Source organism: Fukomys damarensis, unplaced genomic scaffold (assembly GCF_012274545.1).
Source record: "Fukomys damarensis isolate Sample0158 unplaced genomic scaffold, DMR_v1.0_HiC HiC_scaffold_30, whole genome shotgun sequence".
Taxonomy (NCBI): domain Eukaryota; kingdom Metazoa; phylum Chordata; class Mammalia; order Rodentia; family Bathyergidae; genus Fukomys; species Fukomys damarensis.
This window is the reverse complement of record NW_022900942.1, coordinates 22,581,056-22,595,035: the sequence shown is the minus strand read 5'-3', so window position 1 is coordinate 22,595,035 and position 13,980 is coordinate 22,581,056. Positions and strand designations below refer to the sequence as shown.

The following is a 13,980-nucleotide window of genomic DNA, read 5'->3' as shown; positions in this document are numbered from 1 at the left end:
TTAACATGTACAACTAAAATGTGTTAATAAAAAATAAAATATAAAAAAGATAAACAAGTAAAGCAGTACTAACCATTTCCATTAATATCTACATAAACTTTATTTCAAAGAGTGTATAAAGTGATGGAAATCTCACAGATGAGTACCATTAACATAATAATTTTACTAAATAAAAGCTTCTGTCAGGGAATACTTTTAAAAGTAGACTTCAGCAATAAATAAAACACATGAAGACTAGTCTCATATATCTTTGGTTATGATATATTCTTAGTTTCACCATAATTTTACATAAACCTTCAAGATTAAATGGGGAAGCTTAAAAGTATCTAATCACATTAAGTGTAAAATTCATGAAGACAGAGGTTTTCATTCATTCTTTTCACTGTTGAATCCCCAGTATCCAAATAGTGCCTGGCATATGATGAATATGTGATATGTATTTGTAAAATACATAAATAAGATGCTTATCTATTTTTAAGACAGAATTAAACATATGCTTTGGAAATGAGTTTGTATTATATAATTTGGTAGTTGTTTCCATTGACTAGATGACATTTTAAGATGTCTAGGAATACAAACTAATAATCATGATAACTTTCACATTCAATAGCTAAATTTGAGTTACTTCAAAGTAGAACATCCTCCCACCCCAGATAATAGAAGGTATAAAATCTATCTCAACCAATTTTTAGAAAAACAAAAACTATGACCTTACATTTAACTACATGAAGAAAATACTGTACAGCATGTTGATAGAGTTGAAGGGCTTCCTCATAATTCCCAGCTTTGTCTTCTTGTGCTGCTTTGCTAGCAAGATCTATTGCTTTCTGATTGAGAAAAGCAAAATGTTTACATTAAAACCAAAGCATAAATATAAATGAAATAAGTAAATTGGAACTTTTCTGGGGGGAAAAGTGGCACTTGGTATCAAACTCAGGGCTGACATGCCAGGTAAGTGCTCTACTACTGAGCTACATCTAATGACTAGTAAATTTTTTTAAAAAATAAAAGCAACCTTAAAACAAATCACAACTGTAATTTGTTGTTAATTATCTTATAAAATGCAAATTACATTTATTATATGAACAGGTGCTATCTGAATACAACTTTATGTAGTACTCTCTAAAATTCTCATTATTTTCACACAACTAAAGTCAAATTAGAGCCAGTAAGGAATAAATGAGTAATCTGAAAATTCATATTCAAAACAGCATTTAGAGAAACTTCCAAAAATCAACGCCATTAAATCTAAAGCATAGTAGAAACGTGTGGGGTAAAACCTCTTGAGAAGCAATGGGGTAACGTGTTACCAAGAATCTGAAAAATGCCCAAAACTTTTAACCTATTAAAGTTTACTCACTGAGCAAAGACATTAATCAGAGGTCTTTTAAATAAAAAAACAAATTTTACACAGCAAAAGGATGCCACACAACATTAAAGGATCCATAAATTAATAACACAGAAAGTGTTTATGACAGACTCCTCCTCTCAACCCCTCAGCACAGGGGGAGAAAGCCAGGATCTTGAGCATGCTATGTAAGCACTCTACCCACCACTGACTGAGCTACATAATCAGTCAGCTGCAACATTTCAGAGTTACCAACTATTTGAAATAATAGCAACAAACAACACAGAAAAAGATGGGAAGGAAGTTTAACAGAGCTCTAATAAATAAATTTCACTGTTTTTTTTTTCATTTTCTCCTTTTTCAAATCTCTTAAAATATATCCATGTGATTTGGAATATGATGCAAAAGCAGTCAGTATCAGAAGAATAGGCTTTTTAAGGAAATGCTGGTGACCAACTGGAGGTCCATAAGCAAAAAAGAATCTCAATTTGAACCTTATACTTTCTGTAAAACTTAACTCCAAGTGGCCATAGAATTACATAAAAAAATAGAAAACTGTAAAACTTGGAAAAATCTTCAGTATCTAGGGCTTGGCAAAGGGGCTTAATTTGACATGAAGCATAACGTATAAAAAGGAAAAAAAGAAAAAAGAAAAACCTTGTCAAACTTGTTCTCTAGAAGACTCTTATAAAAAGATGAAAAGACAAGTTACAGACTGGGAGAACTATTTCAAAACACATTCAACAACAACAACAAAAAACTAGTATCTACAATACATAAAGAACTCTGAAAACCCAACGGCTAAAAAGAATCCAAATAAAAAAAGGACAAAAGATGTGAATGAATGAATATGTTACCAAAGGTTATATACTTAAGATTATTGTCTCAAGGTGCATGTAATATAAATCAAATACACAAGCTTAAATATTGCATGGTTTCTCTTATATGAGAAATCCAAAGTATAAATAACATAAAGAGCAAAATACTAAAATATAATAAAAAATATGGAGATAGATCTTATCCAAATGAGAAGGGGAACAAGATATGGAGGGAGGAAGAAAACTGGGGAATGGTAAAAAGAATTAAGATGTGTTATGTACATGGACCAAGTCCCTATGATAAATGTAACCATTATGTACAGCAAATATGCACTCATAACAAAGGATATACAGATGGCAAATAAGCACATGAAAAGATGCTTATATAAGCCATCAGAGAAATGCAAATTAAACCAACAATGAGATCACAACAATTACATGAGAAAGGGTAAAATAAAATATAGTGTACAACATCACCATTAAAAACCAATAGCTTTTCTATACAACAATACTGAACTAGCTGAGAAACGTCAGGAGAACAATTCCATTCACAACAGCAGCTTTAAAAAAAAAAAAAAAAAAAACCTTGGAATTGACCCAATAGGCAAAAGACCTGTGCAGTGAAAATTACACAACACTAAGGAAAGAAATTAGACACTAGAAAAATGGAAAGGCCTTCCATGTTCATGGATTGACAGAATTAATATTTTTATATTGGCTATATTTTTAAAAATCTATAGATTCACTGTAATCCCCATCAAAATTCCAAAGACATTCTTTACAGAACTAAAAAATAAAGTAAAATAAAATAAAATCCTAAAACATAAAAGACCTATAACAGCCAAATCCTAGGCCAAAAAAAAAAGTTAAGGCTAGAGATATCACAATACCCAATTTCAAATCATATACAATGGAAAAACAGGATGGTACTGGCACAAAAAGATAAATAGACCAACAAAACAGAACAGAGGACACAGAAATAACTCCTTGTAACCTTAGTCATCTGATTCTTGTCAGAGAAGCCAAAAACATACACTGGAGAAAAGAGGGTCTTTTAAATAAATGGTGTTGGGAAAAATTATAGAAGATCGAAACTAGATCCCTATATCATTCTGCACAAAATCAACTCAAAATAGAAAAAAACTTAGGTATGCAACCTGAAACTGCTAGAAGAAAACATATGGGAGATAGTTGAATCCAGAGCCACAGCCAAAGACTTCCTGAACCAATATTTCCTGAATGGGAAATAATATTAAGGATCAATAAATGGGAGTACATTAAATTAAAGTTTCTACACAGCAAAGGAAACAACCAACAAAATGAAGAGATAGCCTATAAAATGAGAAAAACCTTTGTTTTTGCCATCTACTCTTCTAACAGAGGATTAATATTTAGAATATATGAAGAACTCAAAAAAAAACCCCAAAATCAAAGAGCTAAATTAATAAATAGGCAAATAAATGAAAAACACTTCTTTAAAAAAAGTATAGATGGCCTGTAGATACATGAAAATATGTTCAACATCTTTACTTATTAGGGAAATGCAAATCAAAGTATATTCACATTCCATCTCATGCTCATCAGAATGTCTATCAACAAATGCTGGCATGGATAGGGGTGGTGGCGGAAGGAATGCTTTTACACTGTAATGGGAACGTAAATTAGCATAACTAGTACCAAAATCAGTATGGATGTTCCTAAAAAAAACTAAAAATTGAACTACCACATGATCCTGCTATACCACTCCTTGTTATACACTACAGAATTAAAAGACGGCATACCATACTATAGGGATATCTTCATACCCAAGTTTATTTTTTCGGCACAATTCACAATAGCCAACAGATAGAACCAGCTTATGCACCCCTAAGCAGATAAATGGATAAAGAAATGTGTTATATGGGGAGCGGGGAGATTTTCTGGGATTTAATCCAGATGGGGAACACTGAGGTAATAAAGAATACAAACCTTCAAGAAGATGCGAAAGACACTTTCAAATTAGTTGAGCCAATTTGTGTTCCATTTGCATGTAAGAGTTCCTACTTTTCCACATTCTTGCCTACACTTCAAATGATGTTTTAGGATCCTATTTTTTTTCTTAATTTTTAAAATGAAAAAAAATGGTTTTTATAAAACTATATAAGAAAGAAAAAAGGCTCAGCTTCAACATTTAGCAACTCATAGCTAATTTGTTTGGTAGTGCGGGGGATTGAACCCAGTGCCTCTCACACTGCACAGGCAAGTGCTCTACCTATGATCTACATCCCCAGCCCTCCCATAGTTAGTCTCATAGCAATAACTCTACTTACTCCCTCACTCGCAGATAATTTTGAAGTAAACCTAAGGTGTTATATTTTCCTAAATATTTAAATATGCATTTCTAAATTATCAGATTTTTAAAAAATGTAACAATCATCTTTTAAAGTTGTTTTAAATTTTAATATAAAGATATATGAATAAAATATAAAATATTTTAACTATTAAAATGAATTGTGGTATACATATAGAGTTTCAGCTATAAAGAGGAACAAAATTTTGTCATTTGTAGGAAAATGGGTGGAACTGGAGATCGTCATGTTAAGCAAAATAAGGCAGACTTCAAAAGACAAGTGTCATATTTTTAACACAAACTCTGAATTAGATGACATGAAAGTAGAGGAGATTGGTATTTGACAAGAGGAAGGAATAAAGGAGATGGGAAATAGGGTGCAATATATACATACATACAAACACACATATACACACACACACACACCTCACTGAAATCCAATATTTTATAGAGCAGGCACTAAAAAAAGTATATTAAAAAAATATAGCTGGTGTGGTAGTGCACACCTGTAATCCTAGCACTCAGGAAGCTGAGGCAGGAGGATCGCTGTATGAGGCCAGCCTGGGCTGCACAGTGAGTTCAAGGCCAGCCTGTATTACAAAGTGAGACCCTGTCTCACCCTCCCCACTGCCCCACCAAAAAAAGAGACAATTGCTGGTGAGGATACAGAAAACTAGGTCACCTATTATTTGTTGGTGGAATATAAAAAGTACAGCCACTCTAGGAAACAATGTTTTTGTTTTGTTTATAACAATGACAAGCAACTACAGTCCCGAGCATTTATTCCAGAGAAATGAAGATTTATAATCACACAAAATACTGAACATGTCAGCTACAGATGTCTTTCAATAGCTGCATGGTAAAATGAGTCAAAAAACACTAAAAAAATCAAAAGCTGTAGTATACTGTTACCATAGGATACTCCTCAGTAATAAAAAAGAATGGACTATTGTTATACATGACTTGGATTAACTTCCAGGGAATCATGATGACTGAAAAAAGCCAAACCCAAACAGCTGCAGAGTATGATTCCAACTATACAATTCTCTCAAAAGGACAAAATCAGGTATGGAAAACAGATTAGTTTTGAAGAAGGTAGGAATGGTGGGTGGAAGAGGGAGGTAACTGTGGTCATAAAGGGGCAACAAGTGGGATCCTTGGATGGAGTGGTTCTGTACCTTAACTGTGGCAAACGATACTCAAACCTGCACTGTGATAAAACTGCACAGAAGCACACATGTAGACACACATAAATAAATACACATAGTATAAGTCAAACTGAAGAAAGGTGAGTAGGAGTTATAGAATGCCTCAAAGTCAATAGCCTGGTTGTGATATCACAAGAGCTTTACAAGATGCCACTGGGTAAAGAGTGCATTGGTTCTTCCTGTATCGTTTCTTACAGCTAACTGCATGTGAATCTATATAATTCTCTTAAAATTTTTTCATTAAAACTAATATTTAAAAATATGCAAGGAGTGGTGGCATACGCCTGTAATCTCAGCACTTCGGAGGCTGAGGCAGGAGGATGCTGTGAGTTAGAGACCAGCCTGGGCCACCTAGTGAGTTCCAGATCAGTCTCAACTACATAGTGAGACCCTGTCTCAAAAACAAAACAAAACAAAACAAACAAAAAAAACAACAAAAAAACCCAAACAAACAAAAATATGCATAGACACAAAGAATAAGCACGTGTAAGTCAATCCAACAGGGTTAATTTAGGTAGTAAAACTATATTCAAAAACAACAAAAAGAAAATGATCATGGCTAGACTATATTAAAAATAATTATGCTGGGGCTAGTGTTGCACACCTGTAAATCCCAGCATTCTCAAGAGGCTGAGGCAGGAACATCATAAATCTTGAGCCTGGCCTGGGCAATTCAGCAATTTAGTGAGACTCTGTCTTAAAATGAAAGTTAAAAAGGGGGTAGGGATGAAAGTCCTGGATTTAATCCCAAGTATTCCCCCTAAACACACACACACACACACACACACACACACACACGATTCAAACAAACCCAAAGCCAATCATATGTAAGAATACTAGTGATACACACACTAGTATATATATATAGAATACTAGTGTGTGTATACACACACACACACACACACACACATACTATAGTATATATATATACTCTATACTATTTATATTAATTTTTATTTTTATTAGTACATATTTGCAGTACATAATGATTATTCATCACTGGAAGCTGGTACATGCACATAACATATCTTAATTCTTTTTATGTCCTCCTTCCCTCCTTTCCCCAAAGAATACAATTACATTTTGAAGCAGCTGCTTATGGATGGGATGAAATCTACAAATGGGAGGAATAGTCCTCTTGTTGGAAGACACACTTTTGTTACAGCAGAAGATAAAGTGTTTCAGAATTAATGAAATGCAGTAGTTACATGTTTTACAGTTCAATTAGCCTGACTCTGCAAAGACAAAGTTTCAAATTTTGTTAGCTAGACAGGATATAAAAAGTGGACTAACAACTGGTCTCATAAAATGCATCCCAAAGGCCCAGTGGCTAAGCCATGCAGCAGAAATAAATTATTTTCTTATTCTGACTATATATATATTTTTCTCAGATTGTTTTGTAACGTTGTGCCACTCATTTGTCCAGCTACTCATTCACAGCCCTCATTGTAGTGTTGTAGTCAGGTGCTGCATATTTGCCTACTTAAGTGTTCCTCCAGTCTCAATATCTGGCTCTAAACACTGCACCAGTTACAGTACGTAGTTTAAACCAGCCTTTCTCTGATCAGGAAAATGTCTTTATGGAAGCTACCAGGAACATATAGCTTCTGAGCCCCTGAAATGTGGCTAGTATGACAGTGTTTATTAAAATAGCCACACTATGGTACTGCATGGCACATGTTCTATCTTTAAGAAACTGTTTTTCTTCTGATGAATGCCTTACTTCACCCTTGTTAGCCATCCTCATTTGAAATGAAATTAAGCATGGTCTGTATGGCTCTGGAGCACTAATTATTCTTTTGGAATATAATCCTTATCCTATTCCTATGACCTTACTTCAATATGCTTTCACACTTAGCAAAATTACTAACTGGTCTTGTGGGCAGTCCGCCTGCTTCTACCCTTGCTACAGCAGAGTACACCTAACAATCTTTGACGGATTCCCCCTAAACACCATAAAATCCAAATGCCAGTGCATGAGCTGGTTAATCCATTTCTGTCATCTCCACTGGCTATTTTCATTACAAGTAATTCTCCTTCAAAATCCTTATTTGACAGGGAAACACCCACAGTTCAGTTGTTTCTCTGCTTTTAGAGCACAAATCACAATGGATTGGCCTCTATTCTCTTTATCAAATCAATAAAACTGCTCCTATCAAGGCTCATTATGATGCCAGATTCAAAGACCAACTCTGCCTTCATCTTGATCTTTTGACAACTTTCTAAAAAAATCTATCATTTCCTTCTTATTAATACTATCCTCTGACTCTCCTGATTTTCCTCCTACCTTTCTGGCAGCTCCTTCTCTGTTTTGCTGATTCTTCCTTGTGGGAGAAGTTCAAGCCTGGCTGGGCCAGATGTGCCACACTCCTATCTCGTGAGCTAACTGAAGACCTTGCTAAGGCTGAGCTAACTCGCCTAAGTTAGGAGATGCTCGTCCAACAGGCTACACCTCCACCCCTAGCTCAAGACTCCCTCGCCTCGCCCAAGAAAAATCATTCCACCATGTCTGGCCAATAAGATATCGCCAAATGTTAAATGTTCCTCCCATGCTCCTCCCCCATGGTTCCCTATATAAGCCTGTGCATTTCCTGAATAAAGCGGAAGCATTCCAGAAATCTCCCCAGAGTATGCCTGGTGATTCCGAGCCTTACCCTCCCAGTCCAAGCTCTCAAACCTTTTTCCATGAGTGGGCTCGCAGATGACAACATTTCCTCTTTTATGTGATACTGAAATATGTGATGTGATTGAAAAATATATTGAATGTTTAAAATTTTAAGATCTACTACAGTAAAAAAATACACTGCCATTAATCCCTCTCAACATACTCCCCCTTACTTCAAATACACTTATTGTTCTTGCTACTTTCTGTAACAATTCTGGAAGTGCTTGGTTGTGACTGTCTTTAGTTGTGCTGTCGTGGCTGCCTTAATGTACTGAATTAATTAAAAATGTTTACCATTCACAGTCATTTTGACTTTGAGAAAGCCAGAAGTTGCAAGATGACAGACCCAGGAATAAGGTGGATCAGCACACACTATAATGTCTTTTTTTATTTTGGTACTGGTGACTGAACTTGAGTCCTTATGCTTGCAAGGCAGGCAGTGGAGCTAAATTCCTGGCCCCTATAATGTCTTTAAGAGGCCATCTATCCACTGGATAGCACTTGGCAACAATTATTCACTACATTTTTATCATAGCTCATAAAGACACAGGACTTTCAGAATTGCTTCAGAAGACGGGCAAGAATGATGAGATTAGTGTATTTGAAACGGGGGGGTAGTTAGATGGGGATTAATGGCAATGTGTAGTTTTACTGTAAATTAAACATTTAGAAAACATTTACCATATATTTTGATCATGCCGTACACTACTTAAGGTTTAGGCTGGGGCTCACTTCTCTTCTTACTCCCTTCCTACACATGATGTTTTCAACAATTTAAGGCTGATGATCTTTAGGCTGCTGACTTGTAAATTTAATCCATTTTAAAAACACAGCTGTCTACATCACTCTTGTATTTAAAATCAGTGTATTCTTATTAGTATGTATGTATGCTTAAGGGTTTGTTTCTGTATTTATTTATTCGTGTGTGTGCGCGCGCATGTGTGTGCTCAGGTGCATGCAGGTGCGCACGCGGGGGCGGGGGCTGAACTCAGAATCTTGGGTTTGCAAGGCAGGTACTGGGTGTCACTGAGCTAAACCCTGGGCCCTTATTTTTGTTTTTTGCCTGTTTCATTAGAATGTAAGCTCCATATGGATAGAAGGCTATGCCTCTTGTCTTCACGTATGCATGCAATTCCAGCACAGTGGCTAGAAGACTGAGTAACTTCATTATTCTAGGCTCAGTGAGAATCCAGACATCAAAATATAAGTATAAAGACTGGGTCCATCCTTTTGATTAGGAGACCACAGACAACCCCAGGAAACCTTGAGAAACAATAAATTGTATAATTACTTGCCCCAGAAGAAAAGATGACCAGCTTTGTCTGCCCAAGATAGTTATTTGTGTGCTCTGAAGGCTTCCCCTGCTTTCCTCTCTGACATGGACTCCATCAATAATATTCTCTTCTCCCCAACCTTTCCCCTTTTTGTTGAGTCCTTCTAAACAAAAACAAAAACAAAAACACAAAACAAAGAAGGGGAGCCTTTAAACTTATCTCAGGCTACCTACAAAATCTACACTAGAGCATACTAACTCTCTCTAGTTGGTGGAATCCTCTCTATCTTACTAGATCAAAACATCCACAGCAAAATCCCAAAGGTACTACCAGTATTCTGTCTTGGATTCCTGATCTAACCCTCCCACAGCAATGTTTTTTTTGCCTGCTGAGTACCAAATATCATGTTTATCTCTGCAGCACTTCACACTAGTAACACAATACCCTCCCCGACAGTGTCTCATTTCTTGATTTTCATTACATCATTCTTACTCCTAATGATTCTTTTTCAGGTTTCCTTTTCTCTCTTCTTAAAAGTCTATACTCCACAGGGTTTCATCTTTGGTCCTTGTTTTTACTCATTCTGTAAACTCTCCAAGGTGGGTCTCCCTCTGTCCACAACCTCTCCTACCACCTTTTTGTTAATAATGCCCAAATCCTTATATCCAACCTAGGCCACTCACCCTAATTCTATTCATCTACATCCCAGTTCTCACTGGTCATTTTAATTTAATTGTTTCCACAGCATTTCAAATTCAAAAAGTTCAGAACTGAATTTATTTTGCTCCTTCCCCCAAATTCCCCTTTGTGTATCATGGGAACTAATTCCCACTCACTCAAATATCCAATCCTGAAATCTGAGAGAAAATCCAGGTGCCCCTCCTCCCTCACTTTTGAATTGTAGATACATTTAAAAGCTTAATATTCTCTCCATTTTTCTCTGATCACGTCTTTCATTTTATTCAAATAGTTACTACCCTAATTTGACCAGTCACCATTTTTCATCACACAGGCTTTTAACTAGTCTGTCTATACCCAGACTTGCTACCAGTCAAGTGTTTCCCTTGATTATAAAATAAAAGTATGGGCATTCTATGCTTTGGTATCCTGCTGTGACTCCCCATCTACAGCAGGATGATGACTGATCATTTGAGTGGTGCACAAAGCTCTTCATGACATGGCCTAAGCCCCTCACGCTTGTTGTCCTACTTGCACTCTGTGTTCCCATTTTACCAACCTAGTGGCACAACCCAGACCACTCATGGGGCATGCCTCTGTACACGTGCAGTGTACTTTTCCCTGGAAGACCCTATGACACTGCCTCCCAGTAAAACTCCAGCTTCTCAGGGATTCGCTGAAGTTCTTGGTCCTCTTGCTGCAAAGTCCTCAACACCCTAGAGGATAGCCTAGACCTACATTGCCTACAGCTTTCCACTTCCTCCTGTACATAATTCCAAGGATCACACTGTATGCTGTCAGTCCCTTTATGTCTGTTTTAACACAGAACATAAGCTACCTGAGGTCATGAATGATAGACATGTATCACTTATATGTCATGGTATGTGATATAAAACGTAACATGACTTGTCAGGATTCATCATGATAGTATATGACATAAGGGACACATGAATATTTAGGAGTGAGTAAACTTTGAGTTCTACTTCATACTGTGATGCTTTAAGTTTCTCCCAACACTCTGCAAAGGTTTATAACACTTTTGCACTGAGGTATAAATTGCTTTTCTCTGCCTGTGGAGCATTCAACTTTTCTGTTTGAGGAAAAATTTGTAGCAAAAAAACCCAGACTTGTAAGCAGACAGATGTGGATTCAAAGTTACTAGCACTAATTAACTGTATGTCTCTGGTCACACCATAACCTAATCTAAGTAAGCTTAGGTTTCTAATACCATGAATAATATTTCTAATACCTGGAATAATACCTTGAAGAGTAGCTTTGAGGATTAAATGAGATCACATCAAACACTGAGCAGACTTAATTAGAGTTAGTGCTCAATCTGAAAGCACACCACCTCCTCTGGAAGCATGTCTTATTTGTTCTTGTAAAAATAAGATACATTCTTCCTTGCTGCTCACCTACACTAACCTCTAATTCTGTTATGGCCTTTATGAAATTACCTCACAATTATGACTTTTTTGCTATTTGTATTCTCCCATAAATTATAAGCATCTGGCTACAGAGAATTTTGCTTTGTTCAGTGGGAAAGTTTCTCATTATATGACCATTCTCCATCCAAATTTCTTAGGTTAGAAGTTTGAAACAGCTGAACGAGAAAGCACACCTGAACTAATAAAATTATGCCACTAATAAAACTATAACTGAACATTCCTCCTATTTATGTCTTTAACACTGTTCAATCTCTAGCTGGTGAATCTCTGAAGAACCACTGAAGAATCCAATTCAAGTACAATGCACTTTGGTTACAGAACAAAACTGCAAATCTTGTAGATAAAAGGTGGCAGTAAGTGAATGAAAATTATGCTGTAAAATGCCCATACCAAAGTCTCTGACAACTGGAAAGCTGAAGGAACAAAACCAAAAAAAGATAATGACAAGGTAAGTATTTCAAAGAAATCACCTTCCATACTCAAACAATACCTTTTTCAATTGACCAGTTTTCAAGATATGTTTATCAGAACAAAACAAAACAAAAAAACCCTTCCTGAACGGTGATACAAACAGTTTCAAGGTGAACTGAAGACTTGCGTCTTGGTTTAACACAATCTTGGTGGAAAAGTTACATACACATATCAAAACAAATTTCATTTTTATTCTAAGACATGAGTCATAGCTACAGTTATATTATTTTGTAAAAGATATAAAACATTTACTGTCATAAGCTTTTAGGTCGATTTTCAAAATAAGAGCCCAAACAAACCTCTTCCACTCTTTCTGCGAAAACCTGATCTGTTTAAATGGTTCTACCATGAGTGGTCTTTCCTCAGGACTAATTATTCTGGGTCAGGGAGGTCTTCCATTGTCTTTGGTACCTGTACCAGACACTCAATAAATACCGGAAGTGCAGAGTAAGAAGTCAATGTAGGTATCTCATGCTGTTCTTTTGCCCCAATCTGACTTCCTGGGCTGTGAGTTCTGGAGGCCAAACCACATTCTAAACCCTACTGAAGGCTAAGAACCACTGAGGGTGAAAAGGCCTGTCACATAAATTTGTATTCTCAATGAACTCTGTTCCACAAAGGACTAATGATTATGTTTATAATTTTAGAACTCCGTGATTTATGTATAAAAACACTGTGCTCCTTGAGATGAGGTGAGGAAGTGGAGCTAGAAAGGAGTTTAAAAATATAACCCGATCTTACTACAAGTTGGGGGTACACATAAACAAATATGCTCAGTGAATTGACGGAGATTGTACATAGGCTGACTCTAATCTGACAGCTCGAAAAGAAACGTTTTGCTATATAAGCTTGAGAAACTAAGAGAGAACTATTATTACCCTACTTTCATCTGGCCTAGTGTCATGCTAAAATTACGGTTTTTCTTTCTTTCTTGTACCGATTGGAGGTCTACTTAGTTTGGTTCGAGCTTAGCTGTTTTGTTTTGTTTTGTTTTTTAAAGCCCCAACCACGTCAAGGGGCTCAGCCAGCAGTTCGGGAGCCGCCAGGAGTTGAGCTCAAGCGACTCTCCAATGGGAAGGCGCCCACTCTCCCACCTGCGGTTTCACCCTGGCCCAGGAGTCCTCCGTCCCCGCCAGGGGCGCGGCCGCTTCCTTCTTCTCCCCGCCCCCACCCCAGTACTCGCGCCTCCCCTAGGTCTGGCTCTCCAGAGGGGCGGGAGACGTGTAGCGATACCTGGAGGTTGGACCCAGTGGATGCCATGGCGGAAATCCGAGGCGGCTCCCTGGGGACGAACGAGGGGCGAGCAGAGCCAACAGCAGCGACGTCGAATCTCTCCCAGTGTGGCCGCCGCAAACCTCGGGAAACTGGTGTCTCTCAGACCTCAAGCGACAACCTCCTTAACGGAACTCGCGAAACAACACTGCACTCCACCAGCCGTAAGACCCTCCTCATAAAACTTCCGCAATTCCGAGCCCTTCTGGGCTCTGGTACCGCCTCTGGCGAAAGAACTTCCGTCTTCGTCATCAGCACGCGCGCTGCAGTCACCCAGTGTGCGTCTGGTCAAAGCTAAGGCCCTGGCAGGACCGAACTCAGGCTCGGCGCAGGCGCACCGCGGGCTACGGGCAGGTTGGGGAGCGGCGGCCGAGAAAATCAAGGGGACGTCAAGCACCGTCTTTCCCCTCTCCATTTCTTACACTTTGCAGCGAGTTATTGGATCTGGCCCCTGTTGCACCGCGTGGGC

General features: G+C 37.5%; 1 protein-coding gene across 1 annotated transcript in view; it reads right to left on the bottom strand.

Moving 5' to 3' along the window:
* Vps4b (vacuolar protein sorting 4 homolog B) overlaps positions 1 to 13,761 on the bottom strand; it is a 32,094-nt gene extending 18,333 nt beyond the window's left edge. Inside the window, exons 1-2 of the mRNA XM_010644877.3 lie at positions 13,473 to 13,761; positions 716 to 827 (exon numbers count right to left, since the gene is read on the bottom strand). Of these exons, the coding sequence (XP_010643179.1) occupies positions 716 to 827; positions 13,473 to 13,499 (139 nt within the window). The 5' untranslated portion in view covers positions 13,500 to 13,761. The remainder of the gene's footprint in view (positions 1 to 715; positions 828 to 13,472) is intronic.
* Between the last annotated feature and the right edge of the window lie 219 nt (positions 13,762 to 13,980).